Genomic DNA, 16768 nt, shown 5'->3' with positions numbered 1-16768 from the left:
TTCCCACCTTGTCGATTGCAGCCTGAGATAACTGCTCCTCCTGAAGTCGACTCTTCTTTTCCTCTTCCAAAGCGGACTTCAGAGAGTTGACGGTGGCCTCGGATTGTTCCATCTCAGCCAAGCGGTCCTTACGGAGCTATGTCTTTTCTTCCTCAGCCAGCTTCCTCTCCTCCTCAGCCAACTTCAGTTTCAGCTCCAGGGCGTAGACCCTATCCTGGAGCTCGGCAGGGGCCTGATTCTCGAGTATATTAGTATAGCGCTACATCAACTCCGACAGGAAGGCCGAGATCGAAGCCGATGCTATCGAGGTGCTTTGCATCAGCTCGGACGGGGTCAACTTTTTGGTATAAGAATGATCCCTTGACAAGTTGGAGTGGACTAGCAGGTGGTGGACCACGCTAGGATCCAGACATCGATCATTGACGCTGATATCCCACTCCGGGCACCAACGCCAACCGGGATGCCTTTTGTCGTCTCCGGCCTCCTAAGGCTGAATGAAATGCCGATTTCAGAGGGATGACCCCATAACTGGCGCTTCGGGAGCAGACACTTGAACCTGTTTACCTCGACCTGTTGAGGGACAAGCTGCAATGGTTACACCCTAGGCAGGCACCCCTATTGGAATCATAGACCCTCTGGAACGACTATGGGGAGAGGACGAGATGGAGTGGCTGCCTTCTTTTTCTTGGCTGCCGAAGTTTCCCCAGGAGCTTTCCTCTTATGTTGCTTCTTCGTGACTTCGGCAATGCCCGCGGTGATCAGGTCGGATACTCTCACCACTGCATAAGATGAAAATATTACTACTTAGAATCGAAGTAAGAAGAAATACAAAGATATGAGATGAGAAGTACGATATTTTTGAAGTCTAATAGAGAAGTGGGGGGGATGATCCGGGCTGATCAGAACTCAGCTGATCCCGCCTTCAACCAGGACTACTTCGGGGTAGGCCCAGCAGTTTATCTTGAGGCCCGACCTGAGAAGCTTTCGGAAATTCTCCTCTTCGTGACGACTTGGAGAAGGATCTTTGGCCGAAGCGGGCGGCCTCCACCAAAATCTCCTCGGAAAGTCGTTGGCGGGAATGAAGATGAAGTTGTACTTCCATTCTTTTATTGAAGAAGAAGCATCCACCACTAGTTTCAGCACATGCTTGTTTCGGTTGTTGAAGTAAACCAACCTTTCTTATCACTATTCTTGATCGTGTAACAGCGGCGGAAGAGAGTCACTGTGGGGGCTATTCCCTGATCTTGACAGAGTAGTTCGAACCCAATGAGGATCCGAACCGCATTTGGAGTTAACTGGGTGACCCGAACACCCTAATATCTTAGACTATCCAGAAAAATCTCGTCGTGGGTATCCTTAACCCGGCTTCCAGTTGATCAACATAGACAGCTACCCTCTCTCTTGGGGGCCACTCGGCTGTTTGGTGCCCCCGAGGTATATAAATGCTGTAACGAGGGCGGAAAGGATATCGACGGATCACCTCATTAGCCTTTTAGAGAGTGACCACGCTGTGGTATTGAGAAAATTGGCCGAAATCTACCGTTGACAGGTCCGGAGGTGTGGCCGGCTCCAGCACACCCTCTTCCCTAGGCACCTCGACCTCGAAGGTGTCGTCATACACCACCTCGGAGTCCGTTTCACTCGGATCCGGGGATGGCACATCCCCGCCGATTTCCTCGGCTGCCTCCTCCGGGCTAGAAGACGAACTATCCTCTTCTTCGGCCGGATCAGGCCTCTCTGCTGCGGTAAAGTCCGGCCTCACTGTCTCTTTATGCGTCCTAGCTACCTGGCCATATTGATAAGGAATAAGGGGAAGGACAAAGTGAACTTACTGGTTAAGAAATGAAGGAATTGGTAAAGACTGTCGATCCGGAGAATTCACGCTCACTTCAGATATCTACTCTGATGCTGTTTTATAGTATGCTGGAAATGCTTACAGTAAAACGTAAATGTTGACGGGAACCCCTATTTATACAAGAGAGAGAGGGAGGCGGAAGGATGGGGCGTTTAGGTTCCCTAGATTGACGAACTCCCTCATCATTTATGACTGTCAATCCCTCGATCTTTTGTCACGCGTCCTTTCGTGTCCTGTCATTTAAAGCTGACATGCGCTCCTCCATCACTCGTATTCCCCACTGGATGGGACATCATTATAATACAGTGGCCCCTTACCGTGTCCATGCGGAAGCTTCGGGAAACACCGTTTGCCTAGCTCCTCTCGAGGCTTGGGGGGTTTATTGAGGACGGTCATTTTAGCTTCTCCTCAATAAGGATCACTTCAGCTCCACGTCAACCTAAGACCGCCTTAAGGATCAGAACCTCCGGCATGTGGGACTTCGTGGGGTTCACTTCGGCATAGCTCCCACCAACAGCCGTGGTGGAGGATGTGTCCCTCAACCTGTAAAGACTTCTGACAGGTGATGGGACAGCCAGGTTTGGGTACAGTCTGACACTTGCAGGAGGTCAGACTGCTGATAGGACTGCTGCTGCCACCAATCAATCAATCACAGCTGACACTCTCAGGTTGTCATTTCCAAGGAGACTGGATCCTATCATACCTCTCTCCCATCATATAAATACCCTTAAGTCCTAAAGCAGGGGTAAGCTCTCACTATTTATCTGATTGAATTTATTTCCAACTGGGACGTACTAACTAGAGCGTCGGAGGAGAACCAGGGGAGCTAGTCCCGCCGTTCTTGTTTGAGCAGGTGATTGCCCAAGAAAGTGTCCACACTACCGAGGTTCACTCCAGCAGCCTTAACAAGGTCAGGTCTGTCAAAAATCACCTCTTCAGCGGCCTACAGTCGCCTTTAACAAAAAGAAGATATTATTAATCTCTATCTGATGTGGATGTAGTAAGGCTTTTAGTTTATTTTGTTAAAAGACATGCTTGGATTGGATGATTTTATACTTTATCCAACCGATATATTAGCAAATAAAGAGTACTAGAGTACATTGATACACTACATATTAACTGTTATATAAGCAATTTGGCCTAATGTGAATAACCATTAGCCAACATGATATGCATTGCTCGTCTCTGTAGAACTAAGGGATGCTCATTATGTTACTGGTTCATGTCAAAAGTACACGGATACCCAACTTGTGTAAGCGATTGGTTTAGTATGTGGAACCAGCGACAAACATCATACGCCTTGCTTGTACCAGCTGAACTACAAGCATACAAGATAATGTTAAGAATGCACAATTAATTACTTCTAGTTAATGAATTTGGCTTAACATCTAGAACCACCAACTGACATGATATGCCTTGCTTGTCACTGTTGAAATATGTTATGCTCATTTTATGCCTTGCCCTAATTACTTTTTCCCTTTTGGTATGAAATGATTTTGAAAACGGAAAGTTTTCAGTAGGGAGATTGGTTGCATCCTATTCAACGACACCAAACTTAAAAATTAACTGTAGGAGAAATAATGAATTAGCCAAAATTCCATTAGGTACTTATTTTCGTCCTTCAAAGTTTGCTAAATTTGTAAATTACCTTGAGATGAAAGTAGGATTTTTTAGGCAAAAAAGTTTGTTAGCCTAATAAATTCTGGTGTGCAATCATTGCCTGAACTTTGATAAATTAAGTTCAAAAGGAGGTCCCCCTTGCTTCATGTTCAAGAAAGTTGTGCGTCATGGTACATTTCAAAGGGATACGCGGTTCTAAATTCTGGATCATTAGTTGAGAGGCAAAACCATGTGATAATGGTGATGGTTCATTAGCTCCTTTCTTGTTGGGGAAGGGGTACCAATACAGACGCACAATATCAGAGTTAGCCCAAGATAAATTTCTCTTTCTCCAAGTACTAGTTAAAATAGGAATAAATCAAATCACCAAGTAATAATACCAACAGTGATAATAAAGTGCAAGAAAAATAAAGGGCACAGGATACCAAGATTTTTACGTGAAAAAAATCCAAATTGAGAAAAATCACGAGACCTAATCCAGTCAAAAAAATCTCCACTATCACAATAATAGGAATACACAAGTCTATCCGAAATATATATTCGGATGACAATAATAGCACCAATATCAACCAAGCAAATTGTTACAAAAATCACCCTAAAAAAACTACAACTGTCAAAGAAGTGGGTTTGGAAAGATGTTACCAGACGAAGAGAAAATCCGAAATCTGAATAGGTAGATAAGTAGAGCTTGATGAGAGGATCCCGTGTGTAAAATTTCGTCTCAATCGGACTTCAGATCACCTTCTAATTGAGGATTCAAAGTTGCAAAGAATTTTCTCTCTCTAGCTCTCCCTCTTTCTCTCTCTTCGTCTCTCTCAAAGGCGGCTGGTTTTTTTTCTCGCACAAGACTGAAGCTTGAATTGTTTCTTGCGGCTGCTGCTGCTTTTTATTCAAGCTTAGGAAGCCCTCAAGCTTTTGCATAAGTAGGTTGGCCCATAAATGGGCTGGCCCACACCCAACAATTTCCTCCTCCAGCTCATTGGGGGGTTCCACCAAACCTGCTTCTTGTCTGCAAAACAAGAGTTTCTCCTTAAGCAATGCCTTGGTAAACATGTTAGAACCATTATCATCTGTATGCATCTTCTCAAGCGTCAACAACTTGGAATTCAGTACTTCTCGAATCCAATGATACCTCACATCAATGTGTTTGGATCGAGAGTGAAATGTAGAGTTCTTACATAAATGAATAGCGCTCTGACTGTCACAATAAAGACTATACTTCTCTTGTTTCATACCCAATTCTTGAAGGAATTTCTGCAACCAAAATGTCTTCTTGCATGCTTCAGTGGTTGCAATATACTCTGCCTCTGTACTAGAAAGGACGATACATTTTTGCAACTTACTTTGCCATGACACTATTCCCCCTGCAAAAATCATCAAGTACCCAGATGTGGACTTCCTATTATCAAGATCACCTGCCATATCTGCATCAGTGTATCCATCTAGCATAGTTTTACCACTGCCGAAACATAGACACAATCTAGGAGTTCCCTTGAGATACCTGAGAATCCATTTGACAGCATTCCAATGCTTCTTACCAGGATTAGAGAGATACCGACTGACTACTCCAACTGCGTGAGCAATATCTGGCCTGGTGCAAACCATAGCATTCATCAAGCTACCAACGGCTGAAGCATAAGGAACCTTCTTTATGTCTTCTTTATCTTTCTCACTTGTAGGGCACTACTTGATATTCATTTTAAAGTGACCTGCAAGTGGAGTTGAGACTTCTTTAGCCTTACTCATGTTAAACCTGTTGAGTACTTTTTCAATGTATTTTTCTTGAGATAACCAGAGCTTCCCATTTTGACTGTCACGTGAGATTTTCATCCTCAGTATCTATTTAGCCGGACCCAAATCCGTCATTGCAAAGGATTTACTTAACTCCTTTTTCAACCTGTCAATTTTCACAGTATCACGACCAATAATCAACATATCATCAACATATAGCAAGAGAATAACAAAATCACCATCTGAAAAATTTTTCACATAAACACAGTGATCAAATGTAATCTTGTGGTACTCATGATCTATCATGAAAAAGTTAAACTTCTTATACCACTGTCTCGGTGCCTGTTTCAAACCATACAAACTCTTCTTGAGACGGCATACAAGATTTTTCTTGCCACTTTCTTTGAATCCCTCCGATTGTTCCATATAGATCTCCTCTTCCAAGTCGCCATGCAGGAAGGCTGCCTTCACATCAAGTTGCTCGATCTCCAAATTCAAATTGGCTGCAATACCAAGAACAAGTCGAATTGATGACATTTTTACTATAGGAGAAAAAATTTCTTCAAAGTCTACGCCCTTCTTTTGGCTAAATCCCTTCACAATCACTCTTGTTTTGTACTTTGATTGTGAGCTGTGCTCCTGAGTCTTCAACCTATAAACCCATTTGTTCTTCAGAGTTCTCTTACCTTTAGGCAGTTTCACTAAGTCATAAGTATAATTCTCATGCAAGGATACCATCTCCTCTTATATGGCTCGCAATCAATCTTCTTTGTTCTCATGCTCTAAAGCCTCACTGTAGGACTCTGGCTCTCCTCCATCTGTCAACAACACATATTCATGAGAATTATATCTGCTAGAAGGTCTCTTCTCTCTGGTAGATCTCTTAAACTCATCTTGTGGTGGTGGTGGTGGAGTAGGTGGTGCCTCATGCTCAAGTTCATTAGCAGTAGAATTATCATCATCATTAACATCTTCTCTCTGCTCTGTCTCAGCTCCCCCTTGATTAAAATCAACAGGTACTGGAATTGGATCTGGATCTGAATTTGAGCTAGCAGGAATGTCATCTGAAAATTTTGAATTATCACCTTTATCAATGTCTTCAATGGTTTGATCTTTAAAAAAGACAACATCTCTACTCCTGATCACCTTCTTTTCAATAGGATCATACAACCTATAACCAAAATCTTCATGTCCATAATCCAAGAAGATACACTGTTTTGATTTTACATCAAGTTTTGACCTTTCATCTTTGGGAATATGAACAAATGCCCGACAACCAAAAACTCTCAAATGTTTAAAGGACACATATTTTTCCGTCCATACCCTCTCTGGGATATCACCATCTAGAGAAACTGATGGAGAAAGATTGATCAAATCAACTGCAGTTCTCATTGCCTCACCTCAAAAGGATTTTGGTAGTTTAGCATTAGAGAGCATACATCTGACCCGCTCAGTGATGGATCTGTTCATCCTCTTTGCTACTCCATTCTCTTGAGGAGTTTTTGTCACAGTCTTCTCCAATCTGATTCCACGGGACTTGCAATAAATTTCAAATGGTCCTCTGTATTCACCACTATTATCAGCACGTACATACTTTAACTGTTTACCAGTTTCTCTTTCAATTTTGCTATGAAAATCCGTAAATACATCCAAAACCTGATTTTTGGATTTCAAAACAAAACACCAAACCTTTCTAGCAAAGTCATCAATAAAAGTTATAAAATAAACAGCACCACCAAGAGACTTATCTTTCATATAACAAACATCAGTATGCATTAGGGCTGCAAACGAGCCGAGTCGAGTCGAGTCGAGCTTTGAGCTAATCGAGCCGAGTCTCGACTAAATTTTATCAAGCTCGAGCTCGAGCTCGAAAAAAATAAAAAAAATTTATTTTATTTTTAAAAAAATAAATAAAATAATATTTTTTTCTGAATAAATAATAAAATATTAAGGATATATCCGTAATTTCACTATGAAAATAAAAAATAAAAAAAAATATATATAATATACGTAATTTATTATTAAATAAAAATAAAAATAAAAAAAATATATATATATACTCAAGCTCGCGAGCCGGCTCGCGAGCTAACGAGCTTAATATTCTGAGCTCGAGTTCGAGCTCGAGCTCGACTCGAGCTAGCTCGAGCTCGACTCGAGCTCGATTAATGTCGAGCTCGACTCGAGCTTGGCTCGAGCCGCTCGCGAGCGGCTCGATTCGTTTGCAGCCCTAGTATGCATCAATTCTAAAGCATTCAATTTTCTAGATGGAGGAAAATTTTTGAATGCAACTCTGTGTTGTTTCTCATAAATGCAATCAACACAAGGTTTAAGTGCATTATCTCTAACTTCAGGTAGGAGCTGTTTGCAAATAAGTGTCTGAATCCCCTTTTCACCTATGTGTTTAAGTCGCCTATGCCAAAGGTCAATCGAGGAGTCACGAACTGCATTCACTTCTCCCTTCCTCAACTTGGCTTGCATCACGTAGAGGGTACTATGCTTCTTTTCTCTAACAACAACAAGGTTTCCTTTGCTGAGTTTCTATTTGCCTCCATCTTGCGAGTTATAGTAGCCCTCATCGTCAAGTTTTTCTGTAGAAATAAGGTTAAGTCGAATATCAGGAACATGTCGAATATTTCTCAATATCAGCTGGCACCCGGTATCTATGTCCAAGTATATATCTCCCATGCTAACAACTTTGCATGAGACCTCATTTTCCATCCTAAAACATCCGAAATCTCCTTCGATGTAGGTTGAGAAGAAATGCCTGTGAGAAGTAACATGGTAGGATGCACCTGAATCAACTATCCAATCACTGTCATAATGAATAATATTCACCTGACCATCATCATCATGAGCTGCTACAACTGCTGTAGTCTCTTCATCACCTTTTTCCTTCGCCTTACCCTTTTTTTCAGCTTGTTCCCGTTTTAGGATTCTACATTCTTTCATATAATGTCCATTCTTTTTACAATAATAGCATGCAACATTTTTCCGCGACTCAGACCTGCCTCTGGATTTGTTATTCCTGTTGTGGGGTCCTCTACTTTTGCTTCTCCCTCTTCTTTCTTTCTTTTCTGTCACTAGGGCCTGGGACTCATAGACAATTCCTTGTTCCTTCCTCCTGAACTCTTCATTTATCACGGCCTCTTTTGCAATAGCCATGGTCAACCCACCATTCGGAACTGAATTACTGATGGAGACCACCATAGTTTCCTAACTATCCGGTAGTGAACTAAATAATAATAAAGCTTGCACTTCATCATCCAAATTCAAATTTAATGTAGTTGCCTGATTTATCAATCTCTGAAAATTACTCAGGTGTTCAGTCATATTTTCCCCATCCTTATATCTCATTCGAGTAATCTGTTTCAGACAACTAGCTTTGTTCAAACCGGTCTTCCTTTCATACATACTCTCAAGCTTTTTCCATAATATATCAGCTCTGGTGTCATTAGCAAAATGTTGAAAAATACTTTGACCAATCCATTTTCTAATATTACCAACAGTTTTCCTGTGCATATTAACCCATTTTTCATCACTCATATCATTTGATCTACCTTTATCCCCTAGAACAGTTTCAAACAAATCTCTACAATTCAAGTAGTCTTCCATTTTGGGCTTCCAAATTGAATAATTAGTGGCATTCAATTTTATCATGCAACTACTATCTAAATCATCCATTTTTAACCAGTATAAATGAACAGCCAAACCTGACTGCTCTGATACCACTTGTTGGGGAAGGGGTACCAATACAGACACACAATATTAGAGTTAGCCCAAAATAAATTTCTCTTTCCCCAAGTACCAGTTAAAATAGGAATAAACCAAATCACCAAATAATAATACCAACAGTGATAATAAAGTGCAAGGAAAAATAAAGGGCACATGACACCAAGATTTTTACATGAAAAATCCAAATTAGAAAAAATCACGGGACCTAATTCAGTCAAAAAAATCTCCACTATCACAATAATGGGAATACACAGATCTATCCGAAATATTCGGATGAAAATAATAGTACCAATATCAACCAAGCAAATTGCTATAAAAATTACCCCCAAAAACTACAACTGTCAAAGAAGTGGGTTTGAAAAGATGTTACCAAACGAAAAGAAAATTCGAAATCTGAATCGGTAGATAAGTAGAGTTTGATGAGAGGATCCCGTGTGTAAAATTTCGTCTCAATCGGACTTCAAATCACCTTCCAATTAAGGATTTAAAGTTGCAAAGAGTTTTCTCACTCTAGCTTTCCCTCTTTCTCTCTCTTCGTCTCTCTCAAAGGCAACTGGTTTTTTCCTCGCACAAGACCGAGCCTTGAATTGCTTCTTGCGGCTGCTGCTGCTTTTTATTGAAGCTTGGGAAGCCCTCAAGCTTTTGCATAAGTAGGTTGGCCCACAAATGGGCTGGCCCACACCCAACATTCCTTTGATGTCCAAGGAAAAGCCTCTTTACCACATAATAGTACTGGTCGTCAATTCTATATATATGCTTATAACTTGTTTGATCAAGTTAACACACGTCTTCACAAGCATTAAAGAAAGACTTCTTTTTTCCTCTAAATCTTTCTATCTTTCTTTGAATTAATTACAAGAAAGCATCCTGTAGAACAATGGCTATCCGACTACCTCGTATTATTCAAGCTAAGCAAATTCTTAGGCGCTCTACATCAACATCCAATGCTGCTATTTCAGGTTCTGTAGATGTTCCACAAGGCTACTTAGCCATTTATGTTGGAGAAAGTGAAAGGAAGCGATTCGTGATTTCCATTGCTTAGTTGAATGAGCCTGCGTTCCAAGATTTGCTAAGCCAAGCTGAGGAAGAATTTGGTTTTGATCATCCGATGGGGGGTTTGACAATCGCATGCAGAGAAGACATGTTCATTGATCTCACTTCTCGCTTGGGTAGAACCGTGAGTTAGCCGAGCTGGTGCACATTATTAGACAATACTACTTGTTAATTGAGATGTCAGAGCACAATTTTGTAATGTAGAGCATGCAGATTACTTTTTGTACAGTTGCTTTTCATTCATAAAGCCTTAACATTATGATTATTTGAAGCTTATTCTTTTCAATTATTTGTCGTTACAAGAATTCCAAAAAAATTTAAATTTCTGGTAAGTGCTTCAAGTGCTGAGGTTTTCTAAAACCCTTTCATTCTACACGAGTAATTGGGAAGGCATGGTGTCAGGACTCTTAAACCTGAAACCAGTCAAGAATTCTGACATCCTTCATTTGCAAGGTGAACTTGGTCTACGGTGGGAAAAAAACAGAATATAATTTACTGAACACCTTGATGATTGACAAACTGTTTGATGACATTCACCTGACAAAGATTATGTCTATAAATAAATTATTGTTGGCTTCATGCTCACTTAGAATTAACCACAGCATAAGGTAAAAATCTCTGGCTGAAACTGCAGCTTCATGGTTGCACGAATATCTGGTTGAGAGGACTATGGGAAAATTTTGACTCTGTTTTTGTTTTTACCACAGTCATGGTGATACAATTTCAGATTGTATAATAGAAGTACAGCTCATAAAAATTTGGTGGGACAAATCCCTGAATGAATTAACTTCAACATTTTGTAACTTTTCTAAATCCTGTGACTGGGCTTGCTGCCACATTATGGAAGGGAGAAATGTCAGCAATCCACTGTTCCACACTTCCTTCTTGTTCATACTTGCTCTTTCAGTTCTTGGAATTCATCTGACTTTTTCTTCCTTTTTGTTTTGTTCTCTTGAAATGTTTATAGATGTTATTCAGTTACTTGGATCGGACATTGTCTGGCACTGCCTCGTTTTACTTTTTCTGCATGTGATTTTGTATGATTTTCAAAGTCCTTTTGTGTACAATGCAGTTCCTCAAAACTGATTTGTCTTCTCTTTCTAATTCCTGATTCAGATTCGTAGCCTTCAATTGCTTTTAACAGAAAGGAGGCATTCAAGTACAAGTACAAATCTTAATCCAGACGGATATATTAACGAGTAGAGCACACTGATACCCAACTTGCTAATTTTTATATAAGCAATTCGGCTTAATATGTAGAAGCATCAACCGACATGATTTGCATCGCTTGTCTTTGTAGAACTCTGTAATGCTCATTGTATTACTAGTTTATGTCAAGAATACATTGATACCCAACTTGTGTAAGCAACTGGCTTAATATGTAGTAGATCCATCAACAAACATGATATGCCTAACTCGTATTTGCTGAACAAGGTGCATACAAGATAATGTTAAGAAAGCCCTATTACTTAACTTCTAGTTAAGCAATTTGGCTTAGTATGTAGAACCATCAACCAACACTACATGCCTTGCTTGTCACTGCCGAAATATGTGATGCCCGTTATCTTACTAGTATACATCAATAGTACTACAATTCCCAACTTTTTTTGGAAGAAAGTTTAGAACCACCATCCAACATAACATTCATTGCTTGTCTCTTAAGGACCAATTAATGCTCAGAAAACTTACTAGCTTACATCACAAAAACATCTTCATGTGTCGAACCTCCTTTGTCTGTCAGCTGTTGTAACCAACCCTGAAGTGTGTGATCTTAGTGGCTGCTTGGTGACTGCAGCCAAAGAACATAATATGACCACCGGAGAACGTAATGCAAACAGCTCATGACATCAAGGTTATCAATCCAATTCCAAACGGTCTGATAAATACACCTAGGAAGGCCACCTATTATTGAACTTGGTATGTTGTCACAGATTCATTGCCATGGTCCATGACCTAGGTCTGATGGTATTCTCTGGGAGGAACAGCCACATCATACCAAATCATATCATGTTCTTAGGTGGACCACCATGTGAAATTTTTTTACAGCCCTCACATATCAAAAGATCTTTCACCATCTTCGCCTCTAATCTCTGTACTATATATATTTCTTAATTTCTCAAGTGGTCCTCTCTGTTTCTTGTTGAAGGAAGTGGTAGGCCCTGATAGGTTTCAATCAGCACACGGTTCTAAATTGTTGATCATGACTAGAAGACATAACCATGTGATACCTCATCAGCTATTGTCAATAATGTCCATCTAAATGAAGCTTTGGTCCGTACCACACCTATAGCATTAAGATAACAAGTTTGTGATTCTTCTATATATATATACCCTTCTAACTTGTTTGATCAACATAAGCTACCACAAATTCTGATCAAGGCTTTTCTACTTTGTCCCGCAAGTCTTCCTACCTTTCTTTGCTCAACCTATACAACAAAGCATCCAGTAGAGTAATGGCCATCCGTCTTCCTCGTATTCTTCAAGCTAAGCAAATCCTAAGACAGTCTTCGAAAGATGTTTCGAAGGGCTACGTTGCAGTTTATGTTGGAGAAAGTGAAAAGAAACGATTTGTGATTCCCATTTCTTACCTGAATCAGCCTACATTCCGAGAATTGTTGAGTCAAGCTGAGGAAGAATTTGGCTTTGATCATCCAATGGGGGGTTTGACAATCCCTTGCAGAGAAGACAAGTTCATTGATGTGACCTCTTGCTTGAGTTAAAATATGAGTTTGCAGCAATTGCATGCAAAATTAGAGAATAGTAGTAGTTTTTTTGGGTAGTTAAGAATAGTAGTAGATGTCAAGGCACAATTTTTGTAACGTAGAGAACATATTAGTTTTGTACAGTGTTTTCTTCCATCATAGAAAGAGGATTATGAATAATGGAACCTTCTTCTTTTGCATTCTCTGTCACTTTTTCTAATCCCTTGTGAGTATGTAATTTGACTGGAAAAGGAAGAAAAGGAAATGCAGTCCATACTTCAAAATAGATGAAGATTTAATTGATGAGAGAATTGAAGAACTATAACTCATTTTGTTCCTTAACTTATCAAGTTCCAACAGTCTTCCTGTCTTCTCTTCGATGCATCATCCATCCATCATGAAATTGGAAGTTAATGTCAAAAAGAGAGCAGACCAAGTTGAAAGTTAATATCAAAAAGATATGATTTCCTCGATTACTAGTGAGAAAGAAAGAGGGATTTTCTGGTTGCCTAGAGAAAATGTCTATACTAGACGTGAATTATTCACAGCAATTTCATGTTAATGTTATCCTACTACAGACATGTTTCTTTGTAGGGTTAATCACGAAAACTCTTCCTAAGATTTAACCAGTTTTGCACTTCACCCACTAATGCTATTTTATTTTCTTACTTTACCTCCTAAACACTTAGTCAACTTTAACATTAGGTAATGAAAATGTTGAAAAGACATCGATACCCCTAAGGGTCAAATACAGTAAATCCTTTAATATAGAATCATTTTCCACTTTACCTCTTAGTATCGTTTTTCTCTTAATTTGTCTACCTGTCCCTAGAACCATTAGTCAACTGTAATATTTTATACTATTCAAGATAAATAATGTCTAAAAAATTAATATCCCTAATATGATAATAATAATTTTTGTATTTATTTGGATATAGATCTTGTTAAATTTTATCCCCATAATTGCAGGTCTTTTAAATAAAGAAAAATATCTCACTCATCTCACATGATAAGGGAAAAAACATTAGTGCAAAACTAAACTATGAAAATATTATTAAAGGTCTATAGATGGTTTTGTTTGGGTTGGAGATCACTTGGAAAACTTTTTTAGAACAATAGCACTTTTTACAATTTGATATTTGTGAGATAAAAAGTTAGTTAAAAAATAAAAATATAATTGAAAAAAGTGTTTGGATCCAATAAAAAAGTTTTTAGAACAATCTAACAATCCAAACAAATTTTAATAGCATCTAAGCATGGTATATTAAAAGAATAACATTGGAAACTTTGAACTCCAAATCAATCATGTTCCTGTTTTTTTAGTATTACTAACAAAAAAAATGTATGGTTCCATATATATATATATAAGAAAACATCTAGCTACTAAAAGAAAAGTTTAGTTGTATGCACATTCCCAAAGAGAAACCGACAAAATTCCAGTCATTTTTAGATTTTTAAAAATGTTTTCACACTTTAATTTTTTAATAACAATATTTGTTTTTTTCCCTATTATTAAGTCCAATTACCAAGATATTTTCCTTAACCTAGAAAAAGTGCAACTATGGAATAAAATTTAAATAGAACCATGCATATAAAAATATTATTTTTCATTATTATGTTTGGAATATTGATTTTTTAGATATTAATTGTTTTAGGTGTTGATAAATATTGGAGTTCATAATGATTTTAATAATAAAAAATGAATTGATAAAAAATGATGTTAGGAGATAAAGCATAAAATAGGCTATACATTAAAGGGATTTACCGTAGTTAACTTTTAGGGGTATAAATATCTTTTTGACATCACCTTTACACAGTGTAAGAGTCGACTAATGGTTTAAGGGATAAAGTAGAAAATAATAATAAGGGTTAATCACATTTAATCCCCTTATGGTATACCCCATTTCTCAATTTACTCCATAACCTTTAATTTTGCTCACTTAACCCCCTATAGGATAAAATTGCCCTTGCATTGAAATTAAAAAAGAGAAATTGTAGAGATTTATTTTCTCCTTAAATGATTAAAAAAATATTCAAATCACTTTCCTAAAATACACTTTTTTCAGCCTTTCAATTCTTTTAATTTTGGGTTTTCCTCTTTCCTTTCTAGTTTCTTATTTTATTCTCAAAAAAATATCATAAGATGAAATTGTTTTCCTTTCTTTTATTTCTTTTTCTCTTTCTTCTCTCTTGCATCCTTCCCAATAGAAAATTCCATTTCAACGAAATTTTTGTTTTGAGTTTGTAATTGCATATTTCTGAGTGAAGGTTTAAAAGGTATCAAAAACTAATTTTGATTTTTTGTATGATGCCACGTGTCATAAATTTCAATTGATGATTATTAATCAGGTCACAATTTCATCTTAAGATATTTTCTTGGGAATAAAATGAGAAACTAGAAAGGAAAGAGGAAAACCCAAAATTAAAAGAACTGAAAGGCTAAAAAAATTGTATTTTAGGAAAATAATTTGAATATTTTTTTAATCATTTAAGGAGAAGATAGATCTTTGAAATTCTACTTTTTTTATTTCAATCATTAAGGTAAAGATTTTTGTGGGAAAGAGAAAGAATTAAATAAAGAAGAAGGAGAAAAAGAAATAAAAGAAATGAAAACAAGGTAAATGAAAAGTCAAAATAATGTAAGGGCAATTTTGTCCTATAGGAGATTAAGCGAGCAAAATTAAAGGTAAGGGGATAAACTGAGAAATGGGGTATACTTTAAGGGGATTAAATGTAATTAACCCTAATAATAATGTTAGCCGACAAAGTGCAGTAGTAGTTGTACCTTAGGGGGAGTTTTTGTGATTAACCTTCTTTGTATTGAAGCATCAACTTTTCCAATTCATATTCTTTTAACCTGATTGAATTTTTTGAATGACATAAGTTCTTTACTCCCTTGTAATCCTCAGTGCATCATAGGCCTTATTTAACTCCGCCATAATCTTCTTTGCTTGATCAAGGCACTGTCCAAATAAGACCTTCGTCATACCACACACTCAGATCATTTTTCTAAACCTCTGAATTTTGACTCCTTACCTGCTAACTTAAACGAGCATTTAGCTAGTTTTAATCTTATCTAATGAGCAATGGGGTGTGTTATAGTCCCACGTCCATCCAAGAGGTCATGTCCACAAGAATTCCAAAAAGTTCTCAACATTTGCCATCACAAATTTTGGCTATTAAGGTTAGAATAGTCGGTGTTAGCATGACAGTATAACATTAGTCCTAAACTGTTTTTCAGTTTGTTAACTCTTGTACCTATATTTTGACCAAGTGTCTGTACCCTGTGGAACACATTTTCATGTCCTTTCCAATCCTTGCCACCCTGTAACAAAATGTCATTATAGTTTGGTCTCCAAGATGACTAACCCAATTATTGAATGATTTCTAGCTTTGACCTCAATGAAAGAGTATAGTCCAACAGGAAACTCGAAGGCATACTCAATACAGCTTGTAAATTGTTTGTTCTCTGCCTTGGACGTTAGAATATGATAGGTTGACTACTTTTTTGCTTATGTGCCAGGATTCTCTATTTTCAGCTGGTCGAATGTTGTATAATACTTAAGTAATAGGACCTTGGTGATTCTTGTTTATGGATGATCCAGTTGATAGTAACATTTGTTTGTTCTAGTTTGCTCTTGACTGTGCCTTAATATATATATATATATATATGCGCACGCGCACACAAGTATGTATGTATCAATCTATATGTATGTGTATGTGCGCGCGCATGTATATATATATTAGTAATAGGTCACGTGGTTTGCACGTGATTATAATATTATAAAATATATATTAAAAATTATTTGTGAAAATATGTAACAAATTTAATATTTGCATATTTTCTATTTTCTATATTATTTAATTTTTCATCTTCTTTAATTAATTGTCCTTAAAGTCATTATTTAAAAAAAAGGTTCACAAAATGTCATATGTGTAAATTCATATAAATTTTCCAGAGAATTTTTAACAAATTAGCATATATTTGGTCTTTTCTAATTTAAAAAAGCGATTTTAAGGACAATTAATTAAAGAAGATGAAAAATTAATATTAAAAATAAAGATTTGGCCAAAT

General features: G+C 37.7%; 1 protein-coding gene and 1 pseudogene across 1 annotated transcript; both read left to right on the top strand.

Annotated features, from left to right (window-relative positions):
- Positions 1-9745: 9745 nt before the first annotated feature.
- On the top strand, positions 9746-10258 carry LOC113716354 (auxin-responsive protein SAUR24-like; annotated as a pseudogene).
- Positions 10259-12327: 2069 nt separating this feature from the next.
- Positions 12328-12893, top strand: LOC113716355 (auxin-induced protein 15A). Its single transcript, XM_027240651.2, has one exon. It carries the CDS (start codon positions 12445-12447, stop codon positions 12709-12711), a length of 267 nt encoding a protein of 88 aa, XP_027096452.1. The 5' UTR covers positions 12328-12444; the 3' UTR covers positions 12712-12893.
- Positions 12894-16768: the final 3875 nt, after the last annotated feature.

This window comes from Coffea arabica, chromosome 11c (assembly GCF_036785885.1).
Source record: "Coffea arabica cultivar ET-39 chromosome 11c, Coffea Arabica ET-39 HiFi, whole genome shotgun sequence".
Taxonomy (NCBI): Eukaryota; Viridiplantae; Streptophyta; class Magnoliopsida; order Gentianales; family Rubiaceae; genus Coffea; species Coffea arabica.
The sequence above is the reverse complement of the archived record's forward strand: the minus strand, read 5'-3'. Positions and strand labels throughout refer to the sequence as shown.